The following is an 18,914-nucleotide window of genomic DNA, read 5'->3' on the forward strand; positions in this document are numbered from 1 at the left end:
ACAAAGTAATAAAACCCCCGCTTCCCAGCCCCCTCATCTACCACAACCCAGCCAGGATACTCCGACCCTTCAATTGGGATTACAGTAAAAAATAAAATAAATTTTTGTTTGTCTGTTTAAATCTATAAAGGAATATTTGAGCTACAGTACAGACAATATATATATATTTAAAAAAAAGAGTATTAAAAAAAACTGTGATTTCTTCTGTTGACCACCAGATGCTGCTGTACCCCAACACACACACACACACACACACACACACACACACACACACACACATGCAGAAAAAAGTATCAAAAAGCTGTGAGGCACCAGAGGGCACATGGACATACAGTTTCCAAATGAGTTTGTACATCTCAGACTATCCAGGTTCAATCTGCTGCAGCTGGAGAGCTCACAGAGGAGGTCAGTGATCCCAGCTGCACTGAACGATGATGACACATGAGGGGAACTAAAGGAAAAAAAAAAAACTTGTGCGTTTTGTAGTTTAATATGAGCAGACTCTTTGGTGGTCTGCATTGCTGTTCTGATCACGCAGTCCAGTTTGCTGACTGTAAAAAAAGTCCAGACTAATGGCTTTGCTGGCAAATGTTTGACAGTAGCATGGCAGTTGGCAGGCGGCCTAAGGAAGGCCAGTGACCTCAGGAGAGCAGCAGTGAAGTTGTTGTGATCTTAAAGAGACAGAAGCAGCAGTGTGTTCCTCGTCTTATGGCTTGTCTCCAATGCATTTTCAAGTCATTTGTGTTTTATTACTCAGACCAGGATGATAAACAATGCTGAGGAGACGAGAAGCAGCAGGTCGAAGTTTACCAGGGAGGCTGTAAATCCAGTTCTCTCTATACCAACAAGCCCGACAGAAATGAAACCCATTCATCAAAGTTATGGTGAGATGGGGACCGTTCAGTGCAGTGTTGCAAAGCCAAGAAAAATATTGATCAATACATAAAAGTAGGACACCCCCATGGCAGTTATTTGTGTCTGAGAGGGGGTATAGTAGTTTTTAACTCACCCATACTCGAGGCACTCAGATTTAGAAAAGGGGAAAATGACAAAAAGCTTGTATGAAGTGTAACACAAGCTTTAGCTTCATGAAAGCTTGACACACATCTATAACTAAAGACAGATGATCCAGGAAGCTCTAACGCATCTTGGGTTTCCCTTCTGTTTTGCATGTTGTAAAGATAAAAAATATGTGGAGCAATCCCAATTATCTAGATAAAAAGGAAGCAGAAGTGACCCTGCAGGCAGACAGTAAAGGTCCTGGGAGTGGTCACCGCTTCCAGTCACAGAGACTGCAATAAGCCAGACCCCACTTCAGAAACTGGTCTTTTTTTTAAATTCTGAAACAGTGCCAATAGAGGCAGTCCTAAATCCTTTCAGCTGGAGGGTTTTACAAGCTCAGTGTGCATGAACAGGAAGCAAAAGACACGGAGAGATTCACAAAAAAGGTCTTGTTGCTCCCGTCTTTGTTTCACCTCTTCTTTAAAGCTGCCTGAGATGTCAATAAATGACTCATACTTGCTTTATTCAATAATAAACTCTTCATAAATGATAGCAGATTTTCAGAAATAAGACTGAATGTGTAGGAGATTTGAAGTACAAGTAAAAAAAAAGAGACAAAGAGTTGTGACGTCATGTAGAGAGCTGCCCTGGATAGTGCCTGATGAAAGATACTGATGTTTGTGACTCTTCAGGACTCAAATACTGACTTATTTAGATGATTTTATCTCTAAGCTGTGACGCTCAGAAAGCATCACTTTGGATTAGCCTTTTTCACAGATCATTCTGCCTTATTTTGTAATGTGGAGCTTTTTCCCTGTTGTGTTGACAGTAAACACTAGTTTTTATTCACAGCTACAATCAAATTAAAGGACTTCATGGGTGAGCGTTCTCTCTTCTACAAATCTGAACAAAAACACAGGCAGGTGCAGAACAACTACAGGCGTCCAGAGTGACTTCTGAAAATGGGAACTGAGAGGCATGTACTACCTGGGAATGATGCCAACTGCTGACAAAAGGCTTTACTGCACTGCTCTGAGAGAAGCCTTTAACTCATTTGCTCTGAAATGCTTCAGGAAAATCTGTCACTAAATCGTTTGGCCAACTGTTGATAAATCTGTCATTCCTTTTGGTGTTCTTACCGTGCAGCATGTAAGTATTCATTGCTGATTTCTTTACTTAAGATTTGTTGTCTTTTCTCTCTCTTTGCAGCTATTAATCTTTCAGTCAAGTGAGATTTCCTCTTGTTGATACATTATTTGTAGCCTTTACAAGTTGTCTTGGCTGCTTTTTGCTCTTATTTAAAGTAAAATTCAGTCTATTGTTGCTCATATTTCCTGGAAGCTGAGTGAGTGAATATAAGCAAAAGTCTGAGACTTCATGATTTTCTTTCCTGCCTTTTGGCAGCTGGGTAAAAGTGGGCAGGGAGAGAGGAGGGCATGGCCCAAATCTGCTCTCAAGCCCCAGTCCCTGTTCAAGTGGGGTTACTTTCTGCTCAGACTGTCCCTCGTCTCCAAGGCAAAACAGAGGGATTAGGAAAAGCTTCTTTTTTTTTTTCCTTTTTAACCCAAGTTTTTCATTTTCTCTATCACTCCCATGGTCTTACTGTCTGCGGGTGAACACAACTCTGAACTTGAGAAGTCAGGTATTTCTGTCTTTGTTTCTGCTTTTGTTTGGGGCCTTGGCGTTCATTTTTATATGTTAAAGTCTGTTTTTATTTGTGATTCAGTTACTTCCACACTGCTTGTATCTCCTTTATTTGCAGCAAGTTTTATTTTATAGGACAAATAGTTTTTGTTTAAATATTTATTGTTGTCTTGTTTTAATATATTGTTTATGAACAAAGCTTTTGTACAATTCAGTATAGTATTTGACATTTATCTACGCTGTTAGCATAAAAGACAAGCTCTAAAGAACAATTATTGGAAAAACTTTATTATTTTTTTAATATTTGCTTAAAAAATATTGCTAATTTTTCCTTTACAACACACACGTAATGTTTATTTCTAAGTTTCTCAATGACATAGCATGTTGGTGCACAACCTCTGCAACCTGAGGCATCTTTAAACATCTTCCTGTTTTATTGTGGCTACCATTTGCTGCCTAATTAGCTCGAAAGCAAAAAAACAAACCTACATTGAATCTAAAATTGCTTATAACTTCATGCAAATGATTTGTGTTTCTCCTGAACTGTTTTTGAATGCTGGCATTTGATGGAAGTGTTCAGAAACCAGTCCAAACCAGATCCCTCTGAGCAAACACTTTTCCATACATGAAAGGGCTTGTGTTCTTAGGAGGCAAGATCCTCGTTTCAACTCAAATCTCTTCTGTTTCCTCGGGTTCCTTTTTAAAACCTCCAAAAGCACAAAACGATTATATGTAAAATGGGTTAAATGCACAAGATGAATGGCTCTTTTTTTATTTAATGCAATGTTTGCAAACTGTAAGCATTTTTATATTTGTCTGCCACGATGTGCACTTCTCTGTGTTTTGCATACAATATTGTCAGAGTTTGAGGATCTGTTTGAATGTATAATATCAACAGATTGCTGCATGTTGTTCTGAGCAGAGGAAAGAGTTAGATGGGAGCACAGATAAAGAAAATGAACTTACTTCCTCCTCCCCTGAGTTCTCCCCGGATGAACTCACCATGCGGCCTGATGACATGTTGTTTGGAACTGTTTGTTTTCCTCTCCTCCACATGGTCGGGGCCACTCTGTAGTCGCCAGCATTAAAGTCTCTTTTTGCTTTCATCGGGTCCAACTGCACCCATTTAATCAGCTCTTCCTGTTAGCAAAACTCTTTTCAGGAGCTATAAACAGCATGTGATCAAACTCTTTGGAGTGCAGCCGCTTTACACAAACTACCAATTTCAGCCACGAAGGAAAAACTGTGAGAGATCTCTTTAGACAGCCTAAGTGATGTCTTACCATCTGTCTTAACCTTTGTGGCAGTTTTTCCAGGAAATGATTGATGAACATTTGACAGTGGTTTACAAAACACACTGTCAAACGCTGCCCTGTGATAATTGCTCACTGCACTGATTTCAAGCTGCTAACTCAGCAGCAAACCATTAAAAACACGACTTGCTTTGCCTTTTAACTCAGTTTTACGCTTGAAAATGTGTTGCTGGATAAATCCAGAATAGTAGTGAAAACAGCAGAAAATAAATCCAGTGAATAAAATGAGAAAAACTTCTGCAGCTTGAAAAAACAATGTGAACCACAAATAATAGTCTTTAGGCCTAATCACTGTAATAAAAACATAAAATAAACACACCCACACTGAGATCCTAGAATTACCACATGAAATACAAATAATTTTAAGCTACAAATTAGCACCAGCCTTATGGGTGATGTTAAGCGTTATTTTAATTAAGCCTTTACCTCCATCTCTTAGGGATGTGTTTAGTAAAACTAAATAATAATAATAATAAAGTAGATAAAAATCATGCAGTATCTTGGAATAATATGTTATGATTTTGTTTTTAAATCTTATCAAATGAACTTAGTGTTTTTTAGTTAAGGTGTCTTTGATGATGCAAAAATCTGGAACACAATTTTAAATTTTACTGGTAGTATTCTGTTATATACTTTTGTCTTTTGTTGCCTAAAATCAAACATTTTGAGAGCTGAAAAGAAGATTTTTGAGGTCAAATTCTAAACTAAGTTATGAAATGTGATTGGAGCTCAGTGGTAGACAGGAAGGGATACAAACCACATTTATAAAAACCCACAAACCTGGCTAAACAACCCCTGTTAGCTTTTTAAACACAATACCTAAAATTCAAACTTTTACAGCAGCTTGACAAGACATAAAGGTAAACTACTGTTTTAGGATTAATTGGGAAAAGAGTGAACTGAAGTTAGAGAGAAATAAAGCAAAATCTCAAAGTAAAAGAGTCAATCGTCTTTTCCACAACACACTGAAAATTAATTTAATGTAACATGAAAGCAAGTGGACGTCAGTGTTTTAGCAGACTGTATATATTGGTAAATTAGGTAAAAGATTACATGATGACTCCCTTATTTCACCACTGAACTGACTGTTACTGTCCATCTGACTGATCTGGATGCATTATAGAGACTAAAACCAGACACATGCAGAACATATGGAGAACATCTGCGTATGGATAAAGGAACCTTTGTCTACATTTGTGAACGTGTACAGCACAAATGTAGCACTGAGCATCTGGCAGCAACACCACACCATAACTTATTGTGTGGCATCAGACTCTCCCTCTGACCTGGCATCCTCTCGTTTTCTCGGCTGCCAACATTCGCCTCCCCTTTCAGCAAGGATGTCTGCCGAGCTGCATCCACAACATCACTCACTTTTTGTCCCCGAGATCCCGCTTGGCAGACAGAAAATGCTGATTTCTTTCTTTCTTTCTTTTGAACTACAGAACGATGCAAACATACTGCAGTGCTGCAGATAAATCTTAGTTTATGCTGATTTTTAATAGGTGTTTTTAGCCTCATGTAAACCCTCACTTGTTAGACTGCTGAGCATTTAAAATTACGGGTATATTAGAAGTTTAGTGCGTGGACCGGACGTGGCCTGTGGGTCTCCGGTTGTTAATCACTAAACTTCCTGATAAAACATGGGTGTTACTTGTTGACTTTATATAATCACTAAAGGAGTGGATACCAAATGACCCAGCAACCTTTGAGGTCTTGAGTTTTTATCCACAATTTACCCTTTTTTTTTTTTTTTTTTTGCTATTTTAACTATTTATATATCAAAACCTCCAGCTGATTCAGGAGATGGGTGCTATGAATTTTGTTTTGTAACTTTTATACTTTTCAAATTATTTAACTTTATTTACAAAATATGGATACAAAAATGCAAAACAAGTACAAAAATCTCTCTGAAGACATTGTTCCCTTTGAAATCTACTTCAGCAACTGCTACTTTTAGTACTACTACTTCTACCACTGTTGTTGCTTATGCTGCTAATGCTAATTTTAGTTTATAGCTAACATTTTGCTAAATTTAGCACGCCATTTGCTACTTTTACTTTTAGCTAGCTTTTTGCTACTTGTTTGTAGTACTTTTAGCAGCTAGCAATTTACTGCTTTTTAGATTTTAGCTTGCATTTTATTGCTTTAACTTAGTGATTTTAGCAAGCATTTTTCTAAATGTAGTTTTCAGCTCAGTTTCAGCTTCTTCGTCAGATTTCAGCAGCTCAGCATTCACACTGAATTTTCACAGAAATAGCTTCATGTTTAGCTCTCTCTCTGCTTAAATCATAATGTAATATGCATGACATCAATGATTTGGAATCTGATTATGTTTGAAATGTTTGATTCTGAAATGAGTTTGTTGCTCAGCTTTTTCCTGCTGATTCCTCCTCTCTCTTTCTGTGCATTAACAAGCCAGTTAGAAGAATCCAATATAATTTACCATCTAATTAATTCAACATCTGAGTTAATGCCTCTGTCTGAAGCCCTTTCATTCTGCCCCACTGAGCATGCCCTGCCACCGCACAGGCTGCCAAAACGTTTCAATCACTGCTGGCAGTAATTGGGCCGAAGAGGGATTCAAACTGTTAATGAACTGCTCTGCGGCTCCTTTCAGCTAACGTCGTTCACATGATAATTTATGCAAAGCGTCTCAGCTTTTGCATGACTTGAGTATCGTTGTCTCCCATCACGGTGTCTGGACTCAGTCCCCTCTGTCAGAGCGTGGCCCTGTCCAGACTTGGACAGCTCTCCGGCCTGTTCCAGCCCCAGAGCTGGCACAGTAAACAGACCTCTTTTCAATGGCCATGAAGTGGCTTTCACTGAGGTAAAAGGGCAACTTCCAGATGTCAACCCTTTAATTCTCCTATTAAAGCATCTCAGGAAAATAAAAGGCATGATTACGGTGGGCTGAAGCAGCTCTTTTCATTCGCTCTCAAAATTCTCTTTATTGTACCATAATTTATTGGAAAAGAGAGAGACATAAAGCTTATAGACAGGGACTGCAAGAAGGGCCATTTTATGTGTTAGTTATGGTTACCAAACAACGTCATAGGATAATAAAAATGCTCAGCTTTTTTTTTATTTTCTCCTTTAATTTATGCATTGCTTTCTGGCTGTAGAGATGACAGGGACTAAATTACTTTATCAGCCATTTTTATTTAACACTTGACTTGAGTCTTTCCTTTTTAAAGGCTACAGCAACTAAATTCAATAATTGTTATCTTCTTTGTACATTTTTTTTTAATGAATGTTGGTGACTTGGGATTGTTTGACATAATATAACTACAGGCAGGACCAGAAGTCTGAAGTTGAAGCCACGAAGGATGAGCGCCCCCTACTTGGCTGGCTGCAGTACAGTTTTTAAGCCACGCCTCCCCATGTAACCAGATTGGACATTTTCTTGACAAATAAAATATATATGCTTCTGATTTTTGTTATGGATTTTTATTGATTCACATTGTTCTTCCCTTGTTGCTATATGTTTAAATATGTGTGTTTAAGATATGTTTAGTTTTAATTTGCTACTTTCTGCTTTTAAAAAGTGTCATGTTCTTTCTGTGGTGGACATGAGGACATGAGTGTCTGTTAGCGAAGGAGGTGGAGCGTTATATTGATGGTACAGACTCACATCCCTGACTAAAAAACCAACAGCACCCCCCAAAAAACAGACATTTTGGCTTCAGATTTGGATAGTGGCAGCTGATGAAATCACTTTGTCCATCTTTATTTTAGTTGATGCTCAGGATTCAAAAACTGACTCACTCTTTTGGTGATAAAGTTGATTTGTTTTGTTTTTTTCTAAAAACTACTTTTACTGTTTAGACCCCTCAGCTCTTAAATAATCTTCAGAAAACCATCAGCCTTCAGACACTTTCCTCTCCACATTTTAAAACCTGCACTAAAAGAAACTTGTAATTGTTTTGCCATGTTTTTAATCAGTCATGATGACATATACTGATCTGATATTGTATATCTTTATTTCTTATATGATTCACGTTTTAACTCATTCTTGATTTTATTCTATTTGTATAGAAATTTCTCTTTCACTTATGTATTTTTCTTTTGTATTTAGACTTTTATATGACTATTGTTCATTTGTATTTATGCTGCCATCTTCACCAGGGCTCCCTGGAAAAAAGAGATGATATATCTGAATGTCGACCTTCTGGGTAAAATAAATGTTAAATAAATTAAATTAATGAATTAACACACAGGTCAATAAGAATTTTTTTTTATTATCATATGCTAAAGAGCAATAATGAAATGCAACAATTCACTTAGGTTTAAAAAATCCCAATTGAATTTAATTATTAGACTTGCTATTTTTTTGTTTGTTTGTTTTTTGGTTTAATAGCATGTGTGTATGCTTTCAGGATGTTTTATGTAACTTCCTATGACAGAAGAAACAACATAAAGTACTAGTGTTTAATCACATAAAGAACTACCTGAAATCCCTCAATGCAAACAGCTTCTAAGTGATTTTACAACCTCGATTTAGTTATTGTGAATGTTGTAACTAAATAACAACTGATTGTTTCTTTGTGTCTCACAGCTCGGCGGCTCCCGCCTATAAAACCTCTCTGTCCTTAAGGTTGAGGTAGTAGATTGAATAGTTGTGGGGCTTAGCCTCCTTCTGAAATAACTACACAATCTACTGTCTTTCCTGGGGAAACAGGATGAACTTCTGTGACACGGAAGACTTCGTGCAGATGGGAAGCTTCATGAATTAAGGAATTAAACAAATAAATAAATATATATATGTCTAACAAATTATTTAACACACCTTTAGAGAGACAACTGAAAATGTTTGGAGAACTAAAATCTTGTTTTAGATGATTTTATTATGTGCTTGAAGTTGGGCCTAGCAAGGTGAGGTAGTAAGTTGTATAGTTTGTGGGATGGAGCCAGTCCTGCTCAGGTGATAACTATACAGTCTATTACCTTCCTTGAGAGGTACAATAAATGACAAAGCAACGGCTCAGTCGCCATCATGTGGCCGAAGACTAATATTACTCTTGAATTTCTCCAAACTGCTGTGTATGTCTGAATTTGTAGGGTAATGTGTATAACTGTATGTGCAGCATCATGTAGAAAATTGTGTCGATAAACATGCATTCAGATTACCATTATTAGTGCATTTGTGTGGTTTTCTCTAACAGTCATTACATTTGTGCATAAGCCTGATTTCCACTCCCAAATATCACCCCAAATAGGTGCAAACACTCACCTGCTATTTGAAAACAAAAACACTATTTGTTCCAGGACTCAACAGACTCAGCATAAAATGAAATCAACATGAAAGTTGAAGAGCAATCGTAACAAACGTCACCGCAAAATATTTATCAGTGAACTGGTGCAAAGGAAGTGATAAGGAGGAAGGGACAAGTTGAAATATGAAGCAATAAGCAAATGTGTGAACATTTTTACCACATGTTGTTCAAGTGTGAATTTGTGTGCAGGAAGAGATGCATAAGTGGTTTTAATGTGTGTGCATCATTTCAGCAAAAAACCTATTCACAATGTCAAATTAATTGTAAAGGATAGAAAAAGCAAAGTCATTTTCATTTTAAACTTCTGCAACTATTATTTTATAAATTGATAGGTACTGTTGTTCAATCTTAATATCAACAAAAACTACTTATATTAACAAATATATTATAACAAACCAAAATGTGGTTTCCTCTTCCTGCTGCCCTTTATAATATTGATATAATATCTAGATGTTCTGACTTGAAATCACATTTAGTTGTTTTTTTTCTTGACTTCTATCTTTGTTGCAAATTGTAAACCGATCCTCTTCTCTCTGTTATTCTCAACAGGAAGTCGAAATAAGCGTTCCACGTGTAAAACAGGAAGTTTATTAAAAACTACTTTCAAAATGAATAACATCCATAAGACTACACAAAGACAATAGCAATACATTTAAAAACAAACACATAAAAAAATAAGTTTTCGTGTTTTTATTTTAAAATATTAAAAAAAATATATATATATAATATTATTCTGTATTTGTCTTATTTGCTGTGTTTTTTGGTTTTGGAAAACCAGTGCTAAGTAAAACATGACCATCTAAAACCTCTTTAAGCAACTTCTCAAACAATAATAATAATGTTACAAAGATGTGTGACTACATGGCATAATACTTTGGTCATTATGGTTGGTTGTTGTTATGTCAGACTGCAAAAGTTACGAAATTTGTATCGGCTGTCAGATGCACATGTGAATCAGCCAAATGCAATTACAAAACAAACTTTAAATATTTAAACACGAGCTTATCTTGTTCTGTTAAACTAAAACCACCACCACAAACCTTTATTCTACCACAGTTTGCACTTTCTCTTATAAACGTGGGAACGAAAACTTGAACTCAGTGATAAACTTACATGTGAAACTTTCTGTGCAGTTTCATATCAGGTGGAAGTAGCTACTTGCCTCTGCGACACACACACACATGTTCACACACACACACGCTGGACACAGATTTCAGAGAACACTGAAGATGATTTGGTGCTTAAGTCTAAATTGGTTCAAAGTTTCACTACAAACCATTATCACAAGCATCATTGAAAAGCTGTTAGATTAAAAAGATAAACATTTTAACAAAGCAGCAAAACAGGAAGTCAAAACTGAGCCGTAGATAAAGTCCTTCAGCTGTCTTTGTTCTCACTGTTCATGTTACTTCTGGGTTTGTCATCTGTTGTCTTGCTTGTCTGAGACGCTTGATTTTCTGCTTCACATGAAAAGTGTTTCCAGAATCTTAAATAAGCTTTCCTGATTTTTCTTATTTTAAATGCATAAACAATCGGGTTGACAGCAGAATTAGCATGAGAAAGCACAATGCCAGCATAGAAAGCTACTTCTGTGACGCTTTGTGGCTGGAAGTATTCAATGCAGTTCATTATGTGAAGGGGGAGCCAGGACACGGCAAACAGGGCCAAGACCAGAAACAGAGATGCTGCCAGCTGTTTCTCTTTCCTCAGGTAATTTTGTGACTGATTTTTGGCATTGCTACCTGGTTTCTCTCTAAGGTTTTTTCGAATATAAGAGAAGACATGGCTATACAAAACAGTCATCACCAACAACGGCGTCAAAGTACACAAAATAAAATTAAAGTAAACCAGGTAGGACATTGGGATCACATTTACAAACCGGCAAAGAGCAGTAGAAATTCCAGACTGAGGTGGGTCTGTGTGCCATCCAAACAGGGGAGTGAAACTCAGTGGTACTGCAACAAGCCAACATATGGCCGCCACAAAATAGGAGTGTCTCCATGTTACAGTCCTTCTGTACCTATGAAGAGCAACACTGATTATTAGTAAAATCAACTCTGCATTGTCTTCAGTGTTAAAAACAATAGCAAATTTAAATATCACATAAAAATATTATGAAATAACAAACAGCAAAACACAACATTTTGGCAGTGAATGCTGTGAGAGATCAATTTTGAACTAAAGCCAGTTAACAAACTTGAAAACATCTTACCAGAAAGGGGTGAATACCCGCAGGTATCGGTCCACAGCAATAGCCATCAGACAGAGGACTGAAACTAGAGTCAACAGTAAGATCACACAGCTGATGAAGAGACAAACGTGGAATGAAGTCTCCACTTGGCCATCCACCAACACAGCCAACGGTATGGCCACAGATCCAACCATGAAGTCAGCCACAGCCAGAGACACAATAAGGCAGAAGGTGGGCTGCTGGATGCTTTTAGTTTTCCACAGAGCCAAAATCACCAACATGTTACCCAGACAGCAGATCACAGCGATGACGACTTCTATCACCGTGTAATTCCCTTTTTCCATGTCCATGCTGCTCTAATTAGGCTGATGTTTGCAGGTCAGTGGCATGATGTTCACTGGTGTGATATTCATCATGTCTCGTGCTTTTGCAGAAACTTTAAGGAAGTCCCCCCCTTTTTTTTTTTTTTTTTTGAGTAGCTATAACACCTTCAAATCTTTTTTTTTTTAAATGGTGAAAGTTTTGCACTTGATTTTCTTTTCATAGATAAAATATTTGACATTGTAGGTAGCAAATTTACTTGGCCAGATTAAATCTTTTAACTGCTGAATAAATGTAATTAACACTGCTGACTCATAGTTTTGTGGCACAACATTTACTGCATTCAACTACATGAAACGGAAACTTTGGCAGAGGAAACTTTTTTTCTTCATCGGTTAGTTGAGTTTCTAAAACCGTAAAATGCACTGCAGTCATTATGGTTTTTATTTTGTATTTAATTTGTTTATCATTTCCAAGAACCCTCATCTACAGAGAGTAGAACATGCTGCACGATTAATATCACTGCACCACAATGACGTAGAGGATTTGAAGTTAAACAACTTGAAATTTCTAATGACAGACAGCTGAGTGGGAAGATTAGCAGTAGAGAAGTTAACCTTCAAAGAAAGTCTGTCCCATCGCATTTCTCAAAGGTTTTTAGAGAAGCATAAAAAACATCAACATTTTTAGATTTGTTCCATCTTTTGCACATTAATAAGAAAAAACTTAAGAGAAATTAGTCTCTGTTTTAGACCACAGAAGTATCAGTTCTAGTAAGACATCAAACAAACGATGCAACTCAAGGAGTGCATTTATTTTAATGTATTAAAATTGTTTATTTAAACTCATATTTTGTTGGTAGTTAAAAACCAAGTTTGGCACTGTAAAGCTCTATTAGGCAAAGAAGCAGCCAGATGTGAACACCATCCAGATACGCCGCCATCTTCTATGAACCAAAGCTCATTTAAAATGGACTGAGACAAAGTAGTAAACTGATCTGTGGTCAGACAAAATTGAAACTGGAAATTTGTTTTTGTAAACAGACCCCACGTCCTCCATGCTGAAAAGAAGAGGGATCATCTGGCAGTTCAGAAACCTGCCTCTCTGATGGTATGGGGGTGCATTAGTGCAGACCGCATGGGCAGCTTAAACATATGGAAAGACACCACCAATGCAGAAAGGTTTATACATGTTTTAGAACAACAAATGCTCACATCCAGATGATGTCTTTTTCAGGAAAGACTTGGTTATTTTAACAAGACGGTGCTAAACCACAGACTGTATCCATTATAACAACTTCATAGCAGAAGAGTTCGGGTGCTGAACTGACCTGCCTGCAGTCCAGCCTTCTCACCAGTTATAAACATTTGACACATCATGAAACAAACAAGCTGGTGAAGAAGACAAGGACTGCTGAACAGCTAGAATCCTACATCAGACAAGAACAGGAAATTTCCCTCCAAAACCTGCAGCAGCTGCTCTCCTCAGTTCCTGAATGTTTTCAGACTGATGCTGAAAGAAGAGGGGAGGATTCACAGAGGGAAACATGGCTCTGTTCCTGCAATCAAATTCAAAATTGTGTTGGGTTTTTTTCTAAAAATGGTACAATTTCTTTGTTCAAATGCTTGAGTTGTTTGCTATATTCCACTGTGAATATATATGAGTTTATGAGATATGCAAATCATTTCAAATTTGTTTTTATTTACATTTTACACAACGTCCCAACTTGGAACTGGGGTTGTAAATTTAATAATCAAAGTGACTCCTTGCATGATTTTGATTCCTCTTCCTTTGTCTTCATATTTTCAGCCCTCATATCCTTTTAGAAAAGTGATAAAATTCACAGATTACTATAGACTAATGGACACACTGGCTCATCAACATAATTATGTCACAGTAAAATAAACGCAATATTAAGCTAGGATGCTTTGTAAGGATGTTGAGTATAATGTTGTTAATTGGAACCGGTAATAGAGCTTTCATTGTCATGTAGTCCCTCTTGAAGAGGCACAAATGGATCCCTGCAAGCTCATAATGAAATTTATTACTACTGTTTATAGATAATGATGTTGTGTAACCAAACAAGGATGAATAACAGTCCAATAAATTATCATAGTACAATTGTAATTATTGCTTGTAATGAAAATTTTTCTGTCAAGTTTTCTTTTTTTTTTCTTAAACATGCCAAATATATGAAGATTTTCTTTGGATAAGGAATTTTAAAGATTGGTTTTCGTAAAGCCAAGACAAAAAGGATTTTACTTCATAACACATATTGTAAGAGGGTCATTTTAAGATGTTATGTAAACATTTTATACAAATACTATAATAAAGTTCCCCCTCAGGTACACTATCAGTTCCACAAGCTGGGCATCTGCATAATGCAATACTAAACTAACTAGTCAATTTATTTGTTTTGTTTTGTTTGTCTGTTTGTTCACATGGTGGTCTTTGACAAGAGGACATAGACACTATACCGGAAATTAGGAATTAATCATTCATGAAACCAAAGAAAGTGATTTCTTCATCTGACATTAATTATTCACATCAGACTGACATGAAAGATAAATTGCATGGGCTGTTGCGAGATGAAGCTAAAAACAAAAGAAAAAGGCTGAATTACAAGGGTTTACATAAACTGTAGATTTTATTTTGTTTTAAATTCTGTGCTGTGAAGTTTTGAATATTTTCTCATTTCTTTCAGGGCACCAGCCTATTTTGCAGAAATGAGGGTGTTACTACATACAGCAGGGTTAGGTGTTCTTTATTGTTTTTTCTTGTTTTCCTTCCTTATTCTTTATATTCAGGGTGTTTTCAGTTTTTATTATATCTTGTCATGTGTTCATTGCTTTTTCCAGTTTCTGAGTTTCTTTGTGTGTTAGATGTATTTAGATTTCCTGTTACTGACTATCATTTCTCGCTGTGATCCCAGGTTTCTGCTCATAGCTCACCTGTTCCTTATTTGCTTATCAGCCCAGCTGCAGTCACTCAGTCTTCACCTTTCCCAGCCCATATAAGATCCTTACTTTCTTTACCCAGTCTAACATCTGACTCTATTGTTGTCTGGACTCTTGGGTCCCTTCTCTCAGTTGATTTGGATTGGTCCTGTGCTTCTTGCCTTTCTGTAAGCTCTTCCTTGTTATGTTACTTAAAATTTCAGCTGCATCATAAACTTTTAGTCTTAATATAATATGAGTCCTATTAAGAAAACCCAAATTATGACATAAACTACCCAATTTACTGGTCCAACCCTCACTTGTGACATGACTGAAAGAACAAGATCCTAAAAATAAATGGCTGAAGTCAGTTTCCTTTGTAGGTTGGCTGGTCTCAGCTTAAAGAGAGTGAGATGCTTTGGGAATCTGTTTAGGATGCTTCTGAAGGTTTTTCTGGCACTTCCCTCGGAGATGAGACCCCAGGGCAGATGCAGAACTGGCTAGAGGGATAATATATCCTCAGACAACTTGGGATCTCCCAGGAGGAGCTGTAGAGTGTCACTGGGGAGAAGAAAATTTGGGTTTCCCTCCTCGCTGATGCCTCATTTGTCGCCAACATTTAATGAAACTGTTTTAAGCAAAAGTCTTGTCCAATGAGTAGCAGTTGGAGTATGTGTTGTGAATGACGATAAGAGACAACCGCGCTAAATTTCAGCACAATTTCTGTAAAACTATCACCATTTTTGTGTTTTACAAGGTCAGTCGGCTGTGGCAGCCATCTTGAATTGGATTGGTTCAAAACGTTAATCAGTTGTAGATGTACATCCAGTGATTACTTTTTGCACGTTCAATTAAAATTTGTCTAGTGGTACATACAATATTTTGCTAACACAACAGACAGATCCACAAACACACAGATATGAGGTAAATCATTATCTTTTAGTGGCAGGTGACAACAAAGAATGGGTTGAATCTTTTGTGCAGTGGTTTATTGTTTGAACCTGTTATTGTGTCTCTGAGGTGATAACCCACAGAAAGCCACAGTGATGACAATAAAACCAGTTAAGTGTCTGAGAAAGCTTTCATTGACCAAACCTAGGATCACAGGCAATGTCCTAAAATCAGGTTTAGAGTCATTGTTGTCATTTATTTCATTTTAATTTATGTGATGTAACAAGATATATTTACAAGACGATAATCAATCCGCTTCCTTTAAGCAACTACAGACCAGAGCAGTGCTTGCTCAGTGATACTTGCTGCCAAAGTCTTTTTCATTCTGTGATGGGCTATTAGACAAAGTGTTAGTATGTGATTAATGTTACCATTTGAGTTTTATGGTAAATTTTGTTGAAATAAACAATAGAAAGTGTGGAATTGTTTAAGCAATGCAAGATTAAAAGTTTTAAAACATTTCTTAGTCATTTTTACTGTTCTTTTATGGTTTAAAAAATACATATATTCAAAAAATGGTTGCTCATGTTATAGTCGTGAGGTTTTCTTGTTTTTTCAGTGATGTTTTATTTTCTTTTTGAACTCAATTATGCAGTAAGAAAGAACATATCAGTTCTAATGAATCTCCATTATCACAGCTTAGCTACAATACACATTTCCTCTCAAAAAACAAACAAAACACACACATGCACATAAGTGCTCAGTCACCAACAGACACTCTTAATGCTTGCAGAAGTATTGCTGCAGAGTGCTGCAGAAAACAAAGTCCCTCCCCTTGAAGTTATGACTCGTTTAATACAGACTTGTGAGTGAATACGAGGGAGTGAGATAGTAAAGAAGAGTGGAGATGCACTGGTACCCGGTCCTCCTCAGAGCTTATTTGTTGCTAAGGATTGATCATCCAGCGATCTATTGAGAGCAGTAACTCAAATGTGGGAGGAAAAGAAAAGTACATGTATCTCAGCTAAACTATATCTTTAATGGAAAATGTTTTTGCTGAAAGAAAATCCAAAGTGGAGAGAAGATTGAACATTTTTTATTCTTTTTTGCTCAATCCCAGTAAAGATAAGTTGGATCTTTGAGGGATAAAAATGACATCTCCTGGTGTCATGCCACAGAAACATGTGGACATAATCTACAATTCCATTGAGACAGCTATTGCAGTGGCCTCTGTCCTGGGGAATGTTCTGGTTGTGCTGGTGGTGTATGTGAATCGGGCTCTCCGCAACACCACCTTCATCTTCATTGTGTCTCTGGCCGTGGCTGACATCGCTGTTGGAGCTTTGGTCATCCCTGTGGCCATCGTCATCAATATGGAATTCAAAACTCAGTTCTACACCTGCCTCATCCTCTCCTGCCTGCTGCTGAGCATCACCCAGAGCTCCATCCTTTCCCTGCTGGCGATTGCCATTGACAGATTTCTACGCATCAAGATCCCCACAAAGTGAGTAACTCTTTCACCACCAGAAGGCTACACTTTTAATTGGAAAAACTGCATTTTTTGAAACATAAAATTAAATGTTAACTAAAGGAATGAGAAGGTAAAGATCAGTTTATTAAAGAATGTGTTAAATGACAGGGGTTGTGATGGAAACATCCATAAATAATACTAACTGTAAGATGAATGATAGAAAGTTCAGGAAAAGTTAAATATTATTAATGGAGAACACTTATAGCTTTCTAAATATAAAAGGGATTCAAAGTCTTCCTTCTATGTAATATGTTTTGAGAAAATGTGGGCATTTAAACAATCTGATATAATTTATTGACAATAGTCAGAGAACTCTTTTCTCTATTATTGAAAGATTATGTTCTCATAATTACCTCATAACAAATGATTTTGGGTACTTTTACTGATGATTTTATTTAGTTTGTCCTTTTGTTAATGGTTAAATTAGTGGTTGGGGGTTACCTCAAAAAGTCAGTAAAAGGAAGAATTTCTGTATGTTAATCCAAGCACCATTTATCATTGTCTGCTTTTATGCAAATCAATGTGCCGGACACCAAAACCTTTTAGGCAAATTTAAATGTCTTTCTCTAGCGAAATTACTGACAAAGGCACATTTTTGCTCAGAGAGTTGGCAAGTGCTTGTAGTAATGTTTGTTTATCAGCTGGACCTTAATGTCAAATGTTAGCACTTGAGAAAATGCTTCTGAGAAATATCAGCTTTGGCACGGGTTCAAAAAAATGCCATTACTGTTGAATGTGTGCATTTAGATGATTGGAAAAACTAACGTTTCTTTTTCCTATTATGTTGCCCAGGTATAGCATCATAATGACCCCGGGGAGGGCGTGCGTGGTGGTCTGTATTTGTTGGATGCTTTCCTTTCTGAGTGGATTGGTTCCAATGATCGGCTGGAATAACCTCAACAATAGAAATCTCAGCAGCTCCAGTGAGATAGTCTGCACGTTCCCAAATGTGATTAGGTTTGACTACATGGTGTACTTTAACTTCTTTGGCTGGGTGGTGGTACCACTGACCATAATGATTATTCTGTATGGGGAGATCTTCCGAGTGATCCGAAAGCAGCTTAATCGCCGTGCGGAGGCCACTTGTGATGGACAGAGGTATTTCCGAAAGGAGCTAAAGCTGGCCAAATCACTGGCCTTGGTGCTCTTTCTTTTCATTGTGTGCTGGTTACCAATACACATCATTAACTGCATTACCCTCTTTTGCCCAGGATGTGAAATACCAAAAATTGCTTTAAATATAGGAATTGTCATGTCACATGCGAACTCAGCCATCAACCCGCTGGTTTATGCATTCAGGATAAAGCGTTTCCGTCTCACACTGATCCAAATACTTCGCCGCTGCATGTTGTGTAGGCCGATGGAGCCCACCCAATGCCCTACCAGCCCTATAGCTATGTCTGAAAAAATAGATGTAAATTTATAATATAGACTGCAGGATTTCCTTCTTTGATGTAGTCCCAGTGAGGTTACATCAACAAAAACTATGAGATCATATGAATCTCAGAAGACCGATTCAAAAAAAGAAACAACAAAGCACTTTAACGAGTCCATGGACATGCTCATTTCTGATTCACTTATATGTCTGAGTGCCAACTATGAAAAAATAAACCCAATGAATTAAATTCTCATCAGTCCATGCTGTTTTGTTTTGTTTTAGTGCTGTGTTAAGTGCTTCACATTCAACATAATTACCATTTGTTGCTTCAGAACTCTTCAGAATCAGCAGTTTCTTTAATTAAAGAACTCTTAAGTGTGTGTGTCGGTGTGTGGAACATGCTGTATCATCCATCTTAACTTTGGGTATTC

General features: G+C 37.1%; 2 protein-coding genes across 2 annotated transcripts; one reads left to right on the forward strand and one right to left on the reverse strand.

Moving 5' to 3' along the window:
- Positions 1-9,808: 9,808 nt before the first annotated feature.
- LOC108231554 (adenosine receptor A1-like) lies at positions 9,809-11,819 on the reverse strand. The gene is made up of 2 exons (XM_017408642.3): positions 11,448-11,819; positions 9,809-11,255 (listed from the first exon to the last, which is right to left on the reverse strand). The coding sequence occupies exons 1-2, from the start codon at positions 11,774-11,776 to the stop codon at positions 10,613-10,615; spliced, it is 972 nt and encodes a 323-aa protein (XP_017264131.1). The 5' UTR covers positions 11,777-11,819; the 3' UTR covers positions 9,809-10,612.
- Positions 11,820-16,499: 4,680 nt separating this feature from the next.
- LOC108231580 (adenosine receptor A1-like) lies at positions 16,500-18,731 on the forward strand. The gene is made up of 2 exons (XM_017408666.3): positions 16,500-17,078; positions 17,898-18,731. The coding sequence occupies exons 1-2, from the start codon at positions 16,726-16,728 to the stop codon at positions 18,529-18,531; spliced, it is 987 nt and encodes a 328-aa protein (XP_017264155.1). The 5' UTR covers positions 16,500-16,725; the 3' UTR covers positions 18,532-18,731.
- Positions 18,732-18,914: the final 183 nt, after the last annotated feature.

This window comes from Kryptolebias marmoratus, linkage group LG4 (genome assembly GCF_001649575.2).
Source record: "Kryptolebias marmoratus isolate JLee-2015 linkage group LG4, ASM164957v2, whole genome shotgun sequence".
Taxonomy (NCBI): Eukaryota; Metazoa; Chordata; class Actinopteri; order Cyprinodontiformes; family Rivulidae; genus Kryptolebias; species Kryptolebias marmoratus.

What these genes read in the sequence shown, in the direction of transcription:
- LOC108231580 (XM_017408666.3), top strand. Translation starts at nt 16,726, where the DNA reads ATGACATCTCCTGGTGTCATGCCACAGAAACATGTGGACATAATCTAC. An exon ending in CGCATCAAGATCCCCACAAA is followed by an intron (nt 17,079 to 17,897) that starts GTGAGTAACTCT and finishes TATGTTGCCCAG; the next exon opens with GTATAGCATCATAATGACCC.
- LOC108231554 (XM_017408642.3), bottom strand. Translation starts at nt 11,776, where the DNA reads ATGGACATGGAAAAAGGGAATTACACGGTGATAGAAGTCGTCATCGCT. An exon ending in CGGGTATTCACCCCTTTCTG is followed by an intron (nt 11,256 to 11,447) that starts GTAAGATGTTTT and finishes TGCTCTTCATAG; the next exon opens with GTACAGAAGGACTGTAACAT.